Source organism: Pyrus communis, chromosome 17 (assembly GCF_041283825.1).
Source record: "Pyrus communis isolate YQ-2024b chromosome 17, ASM4128382v1, whole genome shotgun sequence".
In the NCBI taxonomy this organism is placed as follows: domain Eukaryota; kingdom Viridiplantae; phylum Streptophyta; class Magnoliopsida; order Rosales; family Rosaceae; genus Pyrus; species Pyrus communis.
This window is the reverse complement of record NC_142581.1, coordinates 4760087-4777897: the sequence shown is the minus strand read 5'-3', so window position 1 is coordinate 4777897 and position 17811 is coordinate 4760087. Positions and strand designations below refer to the sequence as shown.

The 17811-nt window shown below is 37.0% G+C and overlaps 5 protein-coding genes and 1 non-coding gene across 56 annotated transcripts; 5 read left to right on the top strand and 1 right to left on the bottom strand.

Moving 5' to 3' along the window:
* Window positions 1–293: 293 nt before the first annotated feature.
* On the top strand, window positions 294–1456 carry LOC137749523 (uncharacterized). Its single transcript, XR_015958413.1, has 3 exons — window positions 294–444; window positions 557–635; window positions 1302–1456. It is a non-coding gene; the product is annotated as an uncharacterized LOC137749523 (transcript).
* A 107-nt stretch (window positions 1457–1563) lies between these two features.
* Window positions 1564–3116, top strand: LOC148689302 (S-adenosylmethionine decarboxylase proenzyme-like). Its single transcript, XM_088688983.1, has one exon. It carries the CDS (start codon window positions 1729–1731, stop codon window positions 2851–2853), a length of 1125 nt encoding a protein of 374 aa, XP_088545109.1. The 5' UTR covers window positions 1564–1728; the 3' UTR covers window positions 2854–3116.
* A 543-nt stretch (window positions 3117–3659) lies between these two features.
* Window positions 3660–7179, bottom strand: LOC137749524 (uncharacterized). 2 transcript variants are annotated; one of them, XM_068489635.2, is made up of 9 exons: window positions 6773–7179; window positions 6299–6391; window positions 6053–6202; window positions 5640–5714; window positions 5392–5508; window positions 5148–5294; window positions 4859–4956; window positions 4236–4449; window positions 3660–3969 (listed from the first exon to the last, which is right to left on the bottom strand). In XM_068489635.2, exons 1-9 carry the CDS (start codon window positions 6855–6857, stop codon window positions 3884–3886), a joined length of 1065 nt encoding a protein of 354 aa, XP_068345736.2. In that variant the 5' UTR covers window positions 6858–7179; the 3' UTR covers window positions 3660–3883. The 2 variants fall into 2 exon arrangements, with proteins under 2 accessions (XP_068345736.2, XP_068345737.2); XM_068489636.2 differs by having other exon boundaries at window positions 6053–6199; window positions 6773–7161.
* Window positions 7180–8030: 851 nt separating this feature from the next.
* On the top strand, window positions 8031–8856 carry LOC137709408 (uncharacterized). Its single transcript, XM_068448502.2, has 2 exons — window positions 8031–8171; window positions 8396–8856. Exons 1-2 carry the CDS (start codon window positions 8112–8114, stop codon window positions 8537–8539), a joined length of 204 nt encoding a protein of 67 aa, XP_068304603.2. The 5' UTR covers window positions 8031–8111; the 3' UTR covers window positions 8540–8856.
* A 3649-nt stretch (window positions 8857–12505) lies between these two features.
* Window positions 12506–15184, top strand: LOC137735703 (uncharacterized). 50 transcript variants are annotated; one of them, XM_088688615.1, is made up of 8 exons: window positions 12506–12830; window positions 12950–12981; window positions 13073–13135; window positions 13309–13381; window positions 13512–13555; window positions 13728–13809; window positions 14184–14340; window positions 14381–14533. In XM_088688615.1, the coding sequence occupies exons 1-4, from the start codon at window positions 12748–12750 to the stop codon at window positions 13356–13358; spliced, it is 228 nt and encodes a 75-aa protein (XP_088544741.1). In that variant the 5' UTR covers window positions 12506–12747; the 3' UTR covers window positions 13359–13381; window positions 13512–13555; window positions 13728–13809; window positions 14184–14340; window positions 14381–14533. The 50 variants fall into 50 exon arrangements, 41 of the variants coding, with proteins under 41 accessions (XP_088544741.1, XP_088544743.1, XP_088544742.1 ...); XM_088688617.1 differs by lacking the exons at window positions 13309–13381; window positions 14381–14533 and adding an exon at window positions 14873–15184 and having other exon boundaries at window positions 13087–13135; window positions 13733–13809; XM_088688616.1 differs by lacking the exons at window positions 13309–13381; window positions 14381–14533 and adding an exon at window positions 14873–15184 and having other exon boundaries at window positions 13087–13135; window positions 13733–13809; window positions 13911–14340.
* A 1803-nt stretch (window positions 15185–16987) lies between these two features.
* On the top strand, window positions 16988–17811 carry LOC137709376 (uncharacterized). Its single transcript, XM_068448469.2, has 2 exons — window positions 16988–17126; window positions 17351–17811. Exons 1-2 carry the CDS (start codon window positions 17067–17069, stop codon window positions 17492–17494), a joined length of 204 nt encoding a protein of 67 aa, XP_068304570.1. The 5' UTR covers window positions 16988–17066; the 3' UTR covers window positions 17495–17811.

The following is a 17811-nucleotide window of genomic DNA, read 5'->3' as shown; positions in this document are numbered from 1 at the left end:
CAGCCAATCACCGCGCTCAAATCTCCCGAACCTCTTCGCGCCGTCGTTTCGCTTTCGCATCGCAGTCTTTTCAAAACATCGATTCCGCGACTAAATGTCTATACCTTCCCATCCACGCAAACAAGGAAGGGCAGAATCGTCCGAATGATAAAATCACGGGAGGTTGCGAGTTTTTTGAGCAAATCCACATGAAGCGGATAGACAGCGTGGCATGACCGTAAATAAAGGGAAATTCCATGGCAAACACGGCACTCTCTGACTATATAAGGCAACGGTCCATTGGGTTTCCAACCCTCACGAAAACAACGAAGCACCGATTTTTCTGCTCCCAAAATTTTCGTGACCTCAGTCAATTTTAGGTTTTCTGTGCGGTATAATTAGGGTTTGCATTTCGCCGAGTCCTTAAAATCTTCGCCTCCTTCGTCCCACTTTTCAAATCTTCAGGTACGGTTAGGTTCCATTACTCGCCTTCGGTTCTCGATTCTGTGGATTTTGCTGATTCAATTTTGCGTTTTTATGTATATCTGATCTTTTTTTTGTTTCTGTTGGCGTTCAGGTGTTGATATAGAGATTTAAGGGGAATTTTTCGAAGGAGATTGTAGATTCCGTTTGGATTATTAAAAAAAAAAAAAATTGTAAGTTTGTTTCCTTAATCTCGGTTGTTTATTTCGTTGTTTGATTTGATTATTGGTATGATTATATGAGGAAAAAATTGTGTTCGTTGATTGATTAGGGTCAAGGTTTTATTTTTGTTGTTGAATTTCATTGATTTGGGGTTGTTTATTCTATATTCTCATGGAAAACGTAATGATGTGGTTTAGAACTTGAATGCATTATTCGCTTTCGATGTTTGGTGGCAATTGTAGTTGCCGATTCTATGCGTATTATCGGTATTTTTGGTCGTTTATTTAATCTCATATGCATACTCCATCTTCCGCAAGACTGGGAATTCCTCAGACACGGCCTGCTGCCACTGAGGGATTTTGCTGCCTTACTACATTTTTTCGGCTTTGTATAAACCCCTTATCCCTGTTCGGTAAATTAAAATGCTGGTTTGATTCTAATTTTTTAAACACTGATTTGTTTTGTGTACATAATTATAGCACCGTTTGGTGCTTGGATGTATGATTTTATTTTATTTCCTAGCAGAATTGGTTTATTAGAGTTGGTCTATGCTAATTGTTCTTTATTGTTATGAGCAGTTGGATTCTCATTTAATTTGCATAGATTTCTCCTTTAACCTGGATTTGTAAGGTTATTACTTGTGATCTTGATCCCTTTTTGGTTAATCCTTTCTGTAGGAAAATAATTGAATGAGCTAATGGAGTCAAAGGGTGGCAAAAAGGATTCTAGTAGTAGTAAATCATCATTCTACGAAGCTCCCCTTGGTTACAGCATTGAAGACGTCAGGCCTCACGGTGGAATCAAGAAATTCAGATCAGCTGCTTACTCTAACGTAAGTTTTACTGTGTGTTTCATGGTGCTTGTAATTCCTCGATTGTTTTGTATGGACTTCCTTCTAAAATTATACTGTATTGTTCTGTGTGCAGTGCGTTCGGAAGCCATCCTGACTTGTGTTAAGTCCCAACATAACCCCGTGCGATCATTAATACAGCAATCTTACTCTAGTTATTCTAGTCTATTTCTTTTCCCTACTTCTCTCGCTCTCTCGTTCCCTCGCTTGTCATTTCATCTGCTGCTGCAACTCATCTGCTTACTTAAATCGAGATGGCTGTACCGGTCTCTGCAATTGGATTTGAAGGCTATGAAAAGAGGCTCGAGGTCTCTTTCTTCGAGCCTGGACTGTTTGCTGACCCTAGAGGCATGGGTCTTCGTTCTCTATCGAAAGCTCAAATAGATGAGATTCTGACACCAGCTGAGTGCACCATTGTTTCTTCACTGTCGAATGATGATCTTGACTCTTACGTTCTATCCGAGTCGAGCCTCTTTGTGTACCCTTACAAAGTGATCATCAAAACCTGTGGCACAACGAAATTGCTTCGATCAATCCCTGCCATCCTCAAGCTGGCTGACTCCCTCTCTCTAGCTGTAAAATCTGTGAGGTACTCTCGTGGGAGCTTTATCTTTCCTGTTGCTCAGCCCTCGCCGCATCGTAGCTTTTCGGAGGAGGTAGCTGTACTTGACGGCCATTTTGGCAAGCTTGGTTTGGCAAGCAAGGCATATGTTATGGGAAGCCCTGACAAAACTCAGAAATGGCATATTTACTCTGCATCGGCGGAGCTGGCAAGCTTATTGTGGGGTTCACGCCACACAGGCCCAACCTACACTCTGGAGATGTGCATGACCGGTCTAGACAGGAAGAGGGCTTCTGTGTTTTACAAATCCGACGCAAGTTCAGCTGCTGGAATGACAGAAGAATCTGGCATCAGGAAGATCCTCCCAGAATCCGATATATGCGACTTTGAGTTCGAACCTTGCGGTTACTCCATGAACTCAATTGAAGGCAATGCAGTTTCTACGATCCACGTGACACCAGAAGACGGTTTCAGCTACGCTAGCTTTGAAACGGTGGGATATAATTTCAATGATGTGAACTTGACCCAGCTGCTTTACAGGGTTCTGGATTGCTTCAAACCAGCTGAGTTCTCCATAGCCTTGCACACCACCAGCACCGCAGGTGAAGATCTTGATGCTAAGGGCCCTCTGGACTTAAAGGGATACTGCTGCGGAGGAAGCAGCTATGAGGGTCTAGGCCTGGGTGGTGCAGTCGTCTACCACAGCTTTGTCAAGGATAATTCTGGTTCGCAGTCTCCAAGGTCGATTCTGAAGTGCTGCTGGAGCGAGGATGAGAAGGACGAGGAAGTTGAAGAGATAGATCTGGCCGAGATCTAGCGTTCTATTGTTCGTGTTTTTAGTAGTAATAAATAAAAGAAAAAACAAATGTGACTGGGGGGTTATGTTGCAATTATAGTAGGGTATTAGTATTATGATATGCAGCCTGCTGTGTCGCTGCAGTTTTAGTTTCTGATATTGTCAATAAACCGCATCTCCGGTGGCAGCCGAGATCTGTTGTCGTTCTCAGACTTCCTGGATGCCAGGAGTCTTTGTTGATCTACTTTTTTTCCTCTATAAGATGAATGTTATTATCTATATAATTTCTTTGTGTTATGACCATGGATTATGCCATTTATGTAGAATTGGTTTAGCACCTTTTGTTCTTCCAACTAGAAAAGAATATGAATGAAAGGATCATCATCATCACATGTTCGTATGTGAATCATATCATATTAATGGTCAGAGACGCCACGGTGACGGTAAATTCAGTAACAATAAATTTGTTCATAGACGTAAATGTCTCGAAAATGACTTGGGTCCCAACACCGGACGATGACGATCTTTGGGACATGAATATTAGACCTACGATTAAAAACGTACGATTTTTGGGTTGACATGAACATGAAACGGAGATAAACAAAACATGAACACGAAACGAATATATAACATAAAAACAAAATACAGACGGGTGAGGACTAATTATCTCTTCCTCAAGGAAGCATCCTCGCTTCTAAGCTTCTTGTTTTGGGTAGAAATTTGTTGGGCATTGGGCTTTCGATTTGTACAAATCCAAGGAACGCCAGATTTGACCTAAAAAGGAAAGCCAAAAGGCATCAAGGAAGACAAAAAGGGAGCAGAGGCCATTTTGTCTAAAAATAGCGAATTTGTCGTTGCCATTCGATAATCCGTAGCTTAATGTATGAAGAATGTGGATTCTCTGGTATATCAATTACGTTTGATGAAACAAGCGGAAAGATAAATACGGGGTGCAAAACTGCTATGCAACATGCCTTGTACTACGCATGTCTCAACATTATGAATAAGAACAATTGATTCCTGGCTTTTCTTCGTACAAACTTTCAGGCGTTCAGTACGGTCGAAACTTCCTAGTCGCTCTTAACTGCTGTATCCGCTTTTTATCTTGCTCAAATTTGCTCTGGAGCATCATAATTTCTGCAGGCACATATCTTATTAGCGCTTTGTTGTATTAACACAACTTTAAACAACAAGAATACATACAATACTCTTCCCAAAATCAAAACTATTTCGTGTGTAAATTATGAAAATAAAATTCATCGGAAACTGACAGCATAAGCATACGTAATATGCCACTGCATGTTCATAATTGGAGTGGTTTTCAGCATATGCAACATTTTCACCAACGTGGTGTCGTTTTTCAGGTTAATGCAAGATAAACTTTATATGTAAGATTAACATACCGTTTCTCTGAGCTTCTTTCCTTTGGAACCGGTAAAAATCTAGCCCAGCAACTTCTGTGCGCTTCTTCTTGGCCACCTTGTCCTCCAAAGCAGCCTGGGCAACAGATCCTACTGTAATTCCACTCTCAGCATCCGTGCTCTTCTTCCTTCCTTTATGATGTACGACAACTGTCCATCCTCCGTCTGCAGCACGGGCTTCTTTCTCTTTCTTTTCCTGCATGTGCCACGCATATATGTGAACTATTACACATTTGATCAACTGGAAAGTTACGCACAGTGAATATAAACAGATGGACATACACGAACCACACAATACCAATAAAATATAGATTATACATTCCCACATTACATGGGCAAATGTGAAGAGAGATCAGAGGCAGGAATATGTAGCATACTTCCATGAAGAAATAAGTATGCTGGCCAAATTTCAAAACAAGGAAAAACAAAGCCCATCAGCTAATACCATCTGTGTTTATAGATGGCTCAACATACACGAAACCGGTTTTTATAGATCTTCAAGCATGTGCAAATATGTCATTTAAGACAGTATGAACAGTGTTATAAAGAGCGAAGGTCCAAATGGTTGGTTTGAATACTCCAGTTGCATGGAAGAGGAAAATTACCTGTTCCAGTTTTTCATCATGTTCAACCATAAACTGATCAATTCTTTGCTGCAGTACCTTCAACCCAGGTCTACTTTGATGGTATTCCATAATCCATTCTGAGGATTCAGAAATTCTCAATAAGAGGAGTACAGCATAAAAAAGGGAAATTAACATCAGCTATGTTGAATTTTGTAAAATCAAATAATTTGAAGCTTATCATCAATAGGTATTTACTTATTAATAGGTTTGTTGGCTTTAGAATATGAAAATATACACCAACGAGTAGTTTGAATTCAGTAATTCATACTTTTCATTCCTTTTGCAGAGTCCTCATCCCCAGAAGAAATAAGGAAAACATCAGCCTGATCAGCTTCTACTTCCCTTTCCAGTGTCTTCTTAGACTTTGACGAATCAAGATCCTTCTTTTTCTTTCTTGAAGCTTTCTTGGGTACACCTACATCGACAATTTATTATTACTAAAAGTAGAAAAGTACTGATTGAAATGAAATAGTGATAACTCGGATACAAAGCGATGTTTTCAAGAATCATACCTGATATCCCTTTTGAGCTGTTCTCCTGACTAGCTTCTACTTCCTTTTCAAGTGACTTCACAAACTCTAACGAATTACTATCCTTCTTTTTCTTTTTCTTAGCTTTCTTTGACTTGCCTACAATAAAAAGAGAACCCCAACGAGCACTTGACCTTATAAGTAATTGCAATAAAAATATCATCCAATGACTCTGCTCAGATCAAACAAAAGCTGCCACTTATTCATAATTTCCAATTTTGGTTCCTTACCAGCCTCAGTGAGCACTTCACCAATTTCAATCTCTTCCTGAGTTTCAAATGGTCTCTGATCGGCAACTCCATCATCTAATAGAAAGAAAATTATCTTAATTAAGTTAAAAGCAGGAAAGGATTCTATGGTCGACACTTCAAAAGCATATGTGCATTTTCCATACAGCTTGAGAAATAAAATTGGAAGCAGAGACCTTAGGTTAGAGAAAAAGAAAACAAGAAAACAAATCCGACTTACATATAAAGCAAAACAAAACACAGACAGGCAAAGATTTTGGAAATTTGTAAATTTTCAATATTCACCCCCAAAAAGATACTTGAATGCACCAGGACACCATTAACAAATTACACAATAACTGTGGTTCCCCTGAAAACTATTACAGTTTAATGCTACCCAACTAGAAGCAACTTACCATTTATTTCATAAAAATTGTCATCAGTGTCCGTATTTGGATGATCATTCTTGCCTTCCATAGCTTCATTGTTCTTCACATTCTTTATTTTCCTTTTATTCGTTAGTTTTGCCTTTTTCTTATCTTTGGCTGGTTTGGCTGAATTATCTACTGAAACAACAAAAGCAAACGGAGAACATTGAGTTCAATCCAAATCTATAGCCCTAACAATGTACTTAACACATGAGAAACATAAATCCAATGTACCTTCAATAGAGACTTGAACAACCCTTCGAGAATCAGCATCGCTTTCCTTTGCCCTTTTTCTCTTTCTAATCTCTGCAGATCCTAATTTTTTATCTGGAAACAGATAAAAACAACAAAATCACAACTTAGTAAAACTCTTCGCCGTATCAATATAGATACAGGGAGCCAAATACTACCAAATCCAATTATCAAATAGGTTTTTGCCTCCATGATGATGAACATTGAACAATTATACATACATGCACTACATTTTAAATGCATAGTTCTTCAATTTCCCAAAGTATATAGCATCTATTTTATATCATATTATTCATCATCTAAATCAAAATTTCTCAACAATTAGTTTTTAGGTTCAAACCACCTAGAAACATAATTCCAATTTAAACACAAAAAATATCAAAAACCCAAGTTAGAAGCAAACTAAAACAGTAAGAAAAAAGTATAACTTTATTGATTATATGAAAAGTGACAAACCCTTTTCAACAAGCTCCAAATTTGGCTGGGCAACCTTCTTGTTCTTATGGGTCTTCTTCTTGTCCTTCATTCCCATCCTTTTCATTGACTCAGAGTGTGCAGATTAGAAAGCCGTGCTCGTTTCGGGTTGTAACGAAATCTCAAGTACCCGACTTTCCTACTCCTCAGACTCCTTTCTCCTCTTATCTGTAAAATCTGCTGGAAACTAATGCAGAAGAAGAAGAAGAAGAAGAAGAAGAAGAAGAAGAAGAAAAGGGTTTTTTGGGCGGAGAAGAACGAACAAAAAATATACAGAAAGTTGAAAACTTTGGAGCTCCGGTGATTGCACGAATGGAATGAAGAGGGAGAAGGAGGCCGCTCCAGCGGCGGGTTGAGGGTGGGTTTAGGGTGGCTATTTTCTGGTGGGTGTGGCGGGAATATAAATTGATAAATTTAACGTGCTTGTAGTGTAAATTTTGAAAATATCAGGGACTCCCATAATATTTTTGAAGTTTACTCTCTGCCCCTTTATTTTCTATTTTCCAAAAGTTTTTCAAGTTTGATTGCATGAGGGGGTGGATGGGCCGACTGGGCCCACTATAAAGGGATCGAGTGTGATATTTTTGCGTCTTTAGATTCTTAAGTGAAGTGACACGATCATTCACGTTGAAAGATTTTTTTAAAGACGTATTCGTGTAACACAATTTTATGTAATTCGTGTTTTGATTAGACATTCATGTATTTGTTTGAAAATTGAAATGTTCTTAGTTAAGTTTTAGAGAACCTTAGCTTGTGTTTCTATGAATTGGAAACTTAGGACAATTTGAAACTGTAAGTATTAACATTTGATGGGTTTTGATGCGATTTTATTGACAATCATGCATCATGTGACAATTACACGAATGATGTACTAAAAGACAATGGTGAATTTTTGTAATAAAAGAGGTGTGTTGATAAACTGAAGTCTGATTTTTTAATCTCCCGTTGTTGAAATTATTATCAAAATATATATCAATACAACTATTTTCTTTTTAAAAAAAATAAAAAAATTTAGTGGTATATTGATCCCTTTGGGATAAAAGTTTAGCAACTACCACTGGAGATAAACAGCTTCCTGGTCAAAAGGCCCATCCCAAGTAAAAACGCGACACGTGGTTGGTCCCCTGATCAATGACTCGGAGGAAGTCCGGGTGTGACTTACGCGTGGCATCACACGTGTCGAGCATTCAGCTGCTCCAAAACCCTATATAAACCTATCCGACTGTGAGTATTTCATCATCAAGCAAATCAGCTACCATCTCTAAGAACTTCAATCGATTTCTAAGCGTTTTTTTATTCTCCAATTTCCAACTAAAAGAAAATGGCTGACAACTCTCAGAAGATGAGCTACCACGCTGGAGAGGCCAAGGGCCAAGCTCAGGTAACCCTCACTCATCTCCATTTTTCGTTTTGAAATGTTGCTAGCGTTGTAAAATAGTCATATATACTGCACTGGTTTCTTCTTTGTTCTTATGATTCTAGTGCATGATCGACTATTTTAGAGCGTCAATAACAATCTTTCGTTACGTTTTCTTTTGCTTTAATATTGATTGTGCATTGAGATTGAGGTGTGTTTGTTGTATTGGATGATTTGGGATTTGACAGGAGAAGGCCAGTGGAATGATGGACAAGGCTAACAATGCCGCCCAGTCTGCCAAGGAAACAATGCAGGATGCTGGCCAGAACATGCAGGCCAAGGCACAGGGAGCTGCCGATGCAGTCAAGAACGCCACCGGCATGAACAAATGAAGCGTTTTCGCATTTAGTTCTTGAACTTTTTGGGTCTTAGGGAATTATGGAGCCTCTTCTTCGACAGCATTTTTAGTGGTTTGTTTTTAATTTCTTGTTTGCAACAAAGAGAGCTTTGGCCCCTCGGCGTCTCAGTTGCAGGGAAGTTGTCGAGCTCTCAGTTGGGTGTGTGCTTCACACTTGTTCGGTTTTCGTTTCTTTTTTCTTTTGTTAATGTTTGTCTCTCTCCTTTGAAGGACGTAGAGTGGCTCCGTTCGTTGTAGTTCTCACCCAATTAATTCATGAACTTTTCATCATTATGTGATGGTTTTTTAGAATTATATCTTCATCTTTTACTTTTATTTTAATCCTCGCTTTTATATTATTTCATGATATTAACATAATTAAAATAATTAAAGTGTTGCTAAAAAGCAGTGGTATTTTGCTTATAAAAGTCAATTTAACGGCAATCAAGCGACGAGAGGGGGCGTTGAGAGGAAGCGAAAGGTGCAATAGCACAGCGCTCCAAATTTGAAGGGGTCCCTAAATTTTTGTCATTTAACATTATGTAATCATGTTATATATTTAAAAATTGCTTTTGTTAGCACTTTAAACCTCATTGTGCATTCCTCATAAGAATATTTTTTTTTTCTTTCTAAACATAAGAACTTGGAGTACAATGAGAGTTTTTGAGTGTCAATAATAACATCTTGAAAAGCGACAGTTTGTTAATTTTATAATAACAATGTTATATATTCAAGTGAACTTTAAAGTTAGAGGTCTGTTTTTTTTTTTTTTTTTTTTTTCATGTTTGGTTGTTTAAGATAAAATTGCTTTTGATTATTTAGTGAAGGTTATTGTTTGTAGCTCTTTTTATTTATCATTAAGGACATTTGTAAACATGCAATCAATGAGTGCCAAAGTTTGTTTTGATTTTTTTTTTGTTGAATAAACGATATTATCTACGCTAAAAGGGCTAATTACTAGTAGAAAAACATGTTTGCGCGACGGAGAAAATTTTGTCGCGCAAAGTCCGTTTGCGCGACGTATAACACAAAACGTCGCGCAAACTGACTTTGCGCGACGGCACTTTGCGCGACGACGAACGCGTTGCTCAAAACGCCTTTGCGCGACATAGGTGAACATACGTCGCGCAAAGCAGTTTTGCGCGACGCCGTCATTCGTCGCCAAACTTTTGGCGCCAAACGAAAAAGGATGTACCGCTTCTTTCGTTGACTTTGCGCGACGCAGGTGGGCATGCGTCGCGCAAAGATGTTTTGCGCGACGCATGACCACCTGCGTCGCGCAAAACATCTTTGCGCGACGTATGCCCACCTGCGTCGCGCAAAGTCAACGATTTTTTTTATTTCATTTGATTAGTTTGGGAGGCAGAAACTGCAAACCCAGTTGCAGCAGCTACCTCCGTCTTCCATCTCTCTCTTCAAAATCGTCTACCAGATCAGGTTTGAATTGATATTAATTCTTTATGTTTTTTCGATTGCAATCCTTCCCTTGCTCTTAAACATGATGTAAACTGAATTAATAATATGTAGATCCTTCATGTGATTCATTTACGAAATTGAAATTGTAAAATCAAGGGAGATAACTATCTTGTTGATTTTCTTTTTCTCTATACACCAGGTAGTTCCAACAATACTTTAACTAGTAAATGTGCTTTGAAAAATATTGTGTTACTAACCTTGTTTCTACTAGTGCTCTTAGCATATGAGTATTTCTAGGATCCTTTCCATGTTGTTAATACCAAAAATTAAGGAAATTATTTACCAGAAAGTAGTCATAGTATATGAGATAGACATTCATTTGATGCATATAAAAACTATGAACTTAATACAAATATTGTGTTCTTATATTAAATAAAAATGCTGAAAAAATGAATTTGAGGAGGAAACATGTAACATTATATATTATCAATCGTGTGTGGCTTAGCTTACATACAGAAAGTTGAGCTAAAACATTATCACCTAACTAACATTGTTGTTGATTTTTGCTATATATGTTGCTATTTGCAAGTGTTAGTGTTGTGGTGGGAAAAGATATGAGAGTTGATTGGACAAAACCAACGAATTTAAATTTGAATGCAAATATAATTGTTTAACCCGGATTGAACATTGGACAAATACATATGACGACTGGAGAAGTTTGAACTCTAGCAACCAAAGGCGCTACAAGAATCTTATGCATACGATATATTTTTGGAAAGTGATTTCTACGCACATTATAAACTCCTATTTATTTATGGCCAATTATAAACTGAATAAATTAGAAAATTTTCAAACTAATCATATAATACTCAATTGTAAACCATAAGGCACATAGTTCTACTTCCTCATGATTGAGAGTTGAGATACATATAAACACTAACTCATCTTTTAAACTTCCATTTCCAATTTGTTAATTTATGTATACGTTCATATATTTGTCTCGTTACTTAATCTCTGAATGTTTGTTTTTTGCAATTTTTGGCGTATGCGATCTCGAAGCATATATAAACAAGTTTGACGGTTGGATCGTTGAAATTAGTTTCGTAGGATGTGTATCACATCAAAACGATAGATTCACTAACACTTAAGAGTTTATTTACACTTTCATCAAGTATAACATAAGATTTTGTGGTATCTACTAGTGTAAATATTTTAAATAGAAGATCGAATTTATTCATTGTATTTGTTTAGGGTCAAGGAGTGTAGCTGTAAAAAATCATCAAAATCGGAGTTAAAATAACCGTTAAATCGTGATTTTTCGTTTATAACCGTCGAAAAGTTTTGTCTTATTACTTGATCTTAGAATGTTTGTTTTTTGCAATTTTTGGCGTATGCGATCTTGAAGCATATATAAACAAGTTTGACGGTTGGATCGTTGAAATTAGTTTCTAAGCTGCATATCCCATCAAAACGATAGATTCACTAACACTTAAGAGTTTATTTATACTTTCATCAAGTATAACATAAGATTTTGTGGTATCCACTAGTGTAAATATTTTAAATTGAAGATCGAATTCATTCATTGTATTTATATAAGGTCAATGAGTGTAGGTGTAAAAAATCATCAAAATCAAAGTTAAAATAACCGTTAAATCGTGATTTTTCATTTATAACCGTCGAAAAGTTTTGTCTCGTTACTTGATCTCTGAATGTTTGTTTTTTGCAATTTTTGGTGTACACGATCTCGAAGCATATACAAACAATTTTGACGGTTGGATCGTTAAAACTAGTTTCGTACAATGAGTATCACATCAAAACATTAGATTCACTAACATTTGGAGTTTATTTATACTTTCATCAAGTATAACATAAGATTTTGTGGTATCCACTTGTGTAAACATTTTAAATTGACGATCAAATTTGTTTATTGTATTCATATAGGATCAAGGAGTGTAGCTGTAAAAAATCATCAAAATTGGAGTTAAAATAACCGTTAAATCGTGCTTTTTCGTTTATAATCGTCAAAAAGTTTTGTCCCGTTACTTGATCTCTGCATGTTTGTTTTTTGCGATTTTTGGCTGATGCGATCTCGAAGCATATAGAAACAAGTTTGACGGTTGGATCTTTGAAACTAGTTTCATACGATGCTTTTCTTATGAAGTTCAACCGTATATATATTTACTAAGTAGATTTTTATTTATTTATTTATTTATTTATTTCGTACTTATAATACTTAAGAGATTGACTGATATATATGAAAAAAAAAGTTATTGTGGGTTTTTGTTAGAAAAATATATTATTGTGGGGTTTATGTTTAAAAAAATTTGAATTTGAAAGGAGGAAAGTCACATTTTCGGTAATTTTCATAATACTTTTTTTTTTCCAATTAAATACTTTGCGTGACGCCTTAGTATGATCGTCGTGCAAAACAACTTTGCGCGACGTCGAATTAAACACCTACGTCGCGCAAGGTATGATAATTTTGGCGGTATAATAGTGAAAAATAGGCGTTTTTTTTCAATTTTTCCAAAATTTTCCACTTTGCCCTCTTTATCTCCCTCAATTCGAACCCAAATGACAGCCCTTCTTTATCCCCCTCTCCTCCTTCTATTCAAACCTAACCCAACTGAACCCTCCTCCTTCTATTCGAACATAACCCAGAAATCTTGAACCATCCTCCTTCGATTTTCCTTGCTGCTCCCCACGTCCTCATCGTGCACCTTTTCGTTGGATTTTCTTCCCCCTATAGTGTTATACACGTGTTGCTCATCGTGGAGGGGAAGAAACATGGAAAAGCTGGCTCTTCCATTTGCTTCCACAGATTTCTCGAGCTCTCTCTCAAGCTCCGAATCGTTGGCCTCCGCGAGAAGGTATGTCTCTCTAACTTTATTATTATTATTTTTTTTTTTCAATTCGAATTTTCTTTGCATGAATGTTGGATCTGTTGCCTTCGGGAAGAAATTTTAACCTAGAAAAGCTTGATTTTCAGGAAATCGCCAATTCGAAAGCTTGGGTTTCCTGGTGAGTTCTCCGACATATATGTTGAAATTTTTGTGATTTTAATTTTAAAAATCTGGGTTTTTTTGTTCAATGGTTTGCTTCATCTTATTGGCTTTCTCACTAGAGATCTTTGCCATCGCTGCGCCACCAAACTTGCATCCGCTCTTTCGAACAGGTACGACTTCTTTCATTTTCTTTTGTTTCCGGGAAAATTTACGGCTCGAAAATGAGTAGAATTGTAGAAGTTAAAACCTGTCTCAATCTCTATGTTGGTCTGTACACAATGAAATTGAATTTTGTGTTTCGGCATACCCTTACTGGAATTTTATGATTTGGGAATTGTACAAGTTAGTGGCGATTTGAAACCGTTAACCGGGATGAGAATTAGAGTGATTTGAAAACAGAGAGCAAGGAATTGTAGGTGGGTAGTGATAAAGATAATGGTGCGGATACTATGATCATAACAGAAATTCACTATTTTGCACAGAGTTTTGAAAGTTGATTTCTTTTCTTTTTTCATTTTTCATTTTGATTTTTGTATTTTTGAACAGGTGGTGTTCTGATTTTTCATTCGTTCTCATCACTTCTACAAGAGGTTAGTTTTCTTTTCTGCATTTAAAGAGTGTTTAAAGAAAAATTGTATGTAATTGATTTTCTGCTATAATGTTTTGAAATTCCTTATTTTACTTGAATGTAATAGTGCTTGCTTTTGCTTTCACCCAGCTACCAAATTCGGTTTTGTTTGTATGGTAACATGGATTGCTCAGGTTAGGTAGGAGAGGATGGAGGTGAGAAATACAATTGGGAAAGATATGCTGAGAGGTTTACAAAACACCTTTGAAGCTGTCGGTGAGGATTCTTCTGTTTAAAAGTAGGAATTTTTTAATTTTTCGTGGAATCGATGTTTTGTTTTCGACTGACTTTATAAAGGATTGCTTGGACAAGTACAGGGTGTTTGGGATTGAAAGGCTGGGAGAGGCCACATACGGGTTCAGAGAGAATATTCTTTTTTGAATCTCCATACGTGCAATTCCCTCTACATTAGAGGATATTTTCATATTATTTTGCATATAAATTTATTGAAGGGTTTGTGTATAAAGGTTTCATTAATGGGGATTTCTATGCAATGACTGTTTGGGATTGAAAGGTTGTTCCAGCGTTTATTTTAAACTTACTGCAATGACTGTTTGCAAATTTACAAAATTTGTGTTTAATTTGAGTAGCTTGAATGGAAGACGCAATTCCAACACCTATCAATTAGGTACAACCGCATAAAAAGGCAATAAAGATTAAAGTCCACGTGTGTAGAATGTGGAGACCGAGAACTTTAGGAACAACTGATAAAAATACAAGTCTGCACTGTATACTGATTGACGAAAGGTGAGCAATCTTTTGAACATTTTTCATATTTAACTTGCAGGATCAATGTCACTGTACAACTTTCCACGATTGTTTGTTATGTCTTTCTCCCTTTTGTGTAATTTTAGTCAATTGAACTACTCTTTTTAGCTTAAGATTGAATTGAAGTGCTAAGAACTTAGTTAAATGAAAGTTATACTTTGGTTTGATGACATTTTGGTGTTTGGTGTTGAGTGCATGATTATTAGGTCCACAATCATTGGATACATGATCTTTCATATGTTTTCACCATAATATATCATAATCCCGCAGCAACGCGCGGGTCACACTTTCTAGTATATATCTAGTTGTTCTGTATTTTTGTAGTTGTGACAAGATTGGGACACTTATATATAGATATATCTATATATATATCTAGTTGTTCTGTATTTATGTATGTATGTATGTATCTAGTTGTTCTGTATTTATGTACTAACATTATCTGTTGCATTTAAGAAAAATGTTGTAGGATTAGTTTCTAATGTTATATTTTTATGGTTGAATAAGTGTATAGATGTCGCAGTTGATCACTCGTCGTCGGATGAAGAAGCAGATGAAGGAGCAGCTGAGGGCCCAGGGCGAGGAGATGAGGTCATATGGCGGGGCGTGGAGAGACCTTGTACAAGCCATACAGATGTCCGGCCTTCAAATCTTATCTCACTACCAGCACTTCATCTTGGTCCACCTTCGACCTCAGAGCCACCTCGCCCTGATACCTAGTAGCTTGATGTATTAAACCTAGTTCACTTTTAGTTTTTTCTTTTTTATTCGGATCTTGTATGTACATTTTCATATATTTTATAATTAAATATTTTTGCTTGGTTAATTAATTATTCTTTCGAATTTAATTACAATATTTATCAAGAATTTAAAAAAAAAAAAAAAAGTTTGACCAAAACTACTCCCCACTTTGCACGACGCATGGCTTCGTCGCGCAAACCCACTTTGCGTGACTCATGAGTACGTCGCGCAAAGTGGGTTTGCGTGACGCACAAAGTGGGTAGTGCAAAGTGGGTTTGCGCGACGACCAACGAAGTGCGTCGTGCAAAGTGAGTTTGCGCGACGCACTCCTTTAGTCACGCAAAGTTGGTTTGCATGACGCACTCCGTTGGTCGCGCAAACCCACTTTGCGCGACGCACTCCGTGGCCGTCGCGCAAACCCACTTTGCGCGACGCACGCCCCGTGGGCCGTCGCGCAAACCCTTAGGCAACGATTTTTACTTTGCGCGACGAAAGTACCTACGTCGCGCAAAGTGTTTTTTTTACTAGTGAATAAGTCTCACAATGGGCTAACAATAATATGGTTCGAATTCGCCTTTGGAGAGAATTGAATATAGACCTCTTACATACAAGTGAAGATGAATACCACTTGATCGTAGTACTAAGTGGCTTTGTTTTAATTTAAGTGAATGTTTTCTAGTATCAATACATTGTCATATTTTTTTAAAACTTTATCTTAAAGAGGGTCCATTTTATAAATTTCGTACAGGACCCTTAAAATCTCAGAAACGATCCTGAAAGCGACAAAAGGGTGATAAGTGCTGTATTCTGTTTCATTCATGTTGAGTTATGTGCTTTATGTGAAGGGTACATCTGCAGTTCTGCCACTTCTATATAAATATTCTTTTTAAACATATGTGTTTTACAAGGTTTAAGATTTGACATTAAATATGTTTAAGAATTGAGTCACCTTAAGGAGAATGACCTACGTGATACAAGCATGAAAGAAGTTAGGATAATCAAAGTTTGGGTGGCTGGATTCACCTTGTGAAATAGTTTTCTAAATATGCAAAGATATTTCGAAGATAGAAAGCTCGATGGTACAAATAAATTTTATTAATTGAAACCTCAAAGCTATCTTCAATTAATTGAAATTGAGTGAAGAATTATGAGGGTAGAAACCCAGAAAATGAAAAAAATGAGCAATTTAGAATGATTTTTTTTAAGTTTACACACCCCTATGAATTAAACTACATATTCTTATGATTTGTGAAACAAACTCTAAAACTTCAGTATGTAACTACATATTATGTAATTCGTGTTTTGATTAGACATTCATGTAATTCGTGTTTTGATTAGACATTCATGTATTTGTTTGAAAATTGAGATGTTCTCATTTAAGTTTTAGATAACCTTAGCTTATGTTTCTATGAATTCGAAACTTAGGACAATTTGAAACTGTAAGTATTAATATTTGATGGGTTTTGACCCGATTTTATTGACAATTAAGCATCACGTGACAATTATACGAATGACGTACTAAGAGACAATTGTGAATTTTTATAATAAAAAAGGTGTGTTGATAAACTGATGTCTGGTTTTTTAATCTCCCATTGATGAAATTATTATCAAAATATATATCAATACAACTATTTTCCTTTTTGAAAAAAAAAAAAAAAATTTGTGGTATATTGATCCCTTTGGGATAAAAGTTTAACAACTACCACTGGAGATAAACAGCTTCCTGGTCAAAAGGCCCATCCCAAGTAATAACGCGACACGTGGTTGGTCCCCTGATCAATGACTCGGAGGAAGTCCGGGAGTGACTTACGCGTGGCATCACACGTGTCGAGCATTCAGCTGCTCCAAAACCCTATATAAACCTATCCGACTGTGAGTATTTCATCATCAAGCAAATCAACTACCATCCCTAAGAACTTCAATCGATTTCTAAGTGTTTTTTTTCTCCAATTTCCAACTAGAAGAAAATGGCTGACAACTCCCAGAAGATGAGCTACCACGCTGGAGAGGCCAAGGGCCAAGCTCAGGTAACCCTCACTCATCTCCATTTTTCGTTTTGAAATGTTGCTAGCGTTGTAAAATAGTCATATCTACTGCACTGGTTTCTTCTTTGTTCTTATGATTCTAGTGCATGATCGATTATTTTGGAGCGTCAATAACAATCTTTCGTTACGTTTTCTTTTGCTTTAATATTGATTGTGCATTGAGATTGAGGTGTGTTTGTTGTATTGGATGATTTGGGATTTGACAGGAGAAGGCCAGTGGAATGATGGACAAGGCTAACAATGCCGCCCAGTCTGCCAAGGAAACAATGCAGGATGCTGGCCAGAACATGCAGGCCAAGGCACAGGGAGCTGCCGATGCAGTCAAGAACGCCACCGGCATGAACAAATGAAGCGTTTTCGCATTGAGTTCTTGAACTTTTTGGGTCTTAGGGAATTATGGAGCCTCTTCTTCGACAGCATTTTTAGTGGTTTGTTTTTAATTTCTTGTTTGCAACAAAGAGAGCTTTAGCCCCTCGGCGTCTCAGTTGCAGGGAAGTTGTCGAGCTCTCAGTTGGGTGTGTGCTTCACACTTGTTCGGTTTTCGTTTCTTTTTTCTTTTGTTAATGTTTGTCTCTCTCCTTTGAAGGACGTAGAGTGGCTCCGTTCGTTGTAGTTCTCACCCAATTAATTCATGAACTTTTCATCATTATGTGATGGTTTTTTAGAA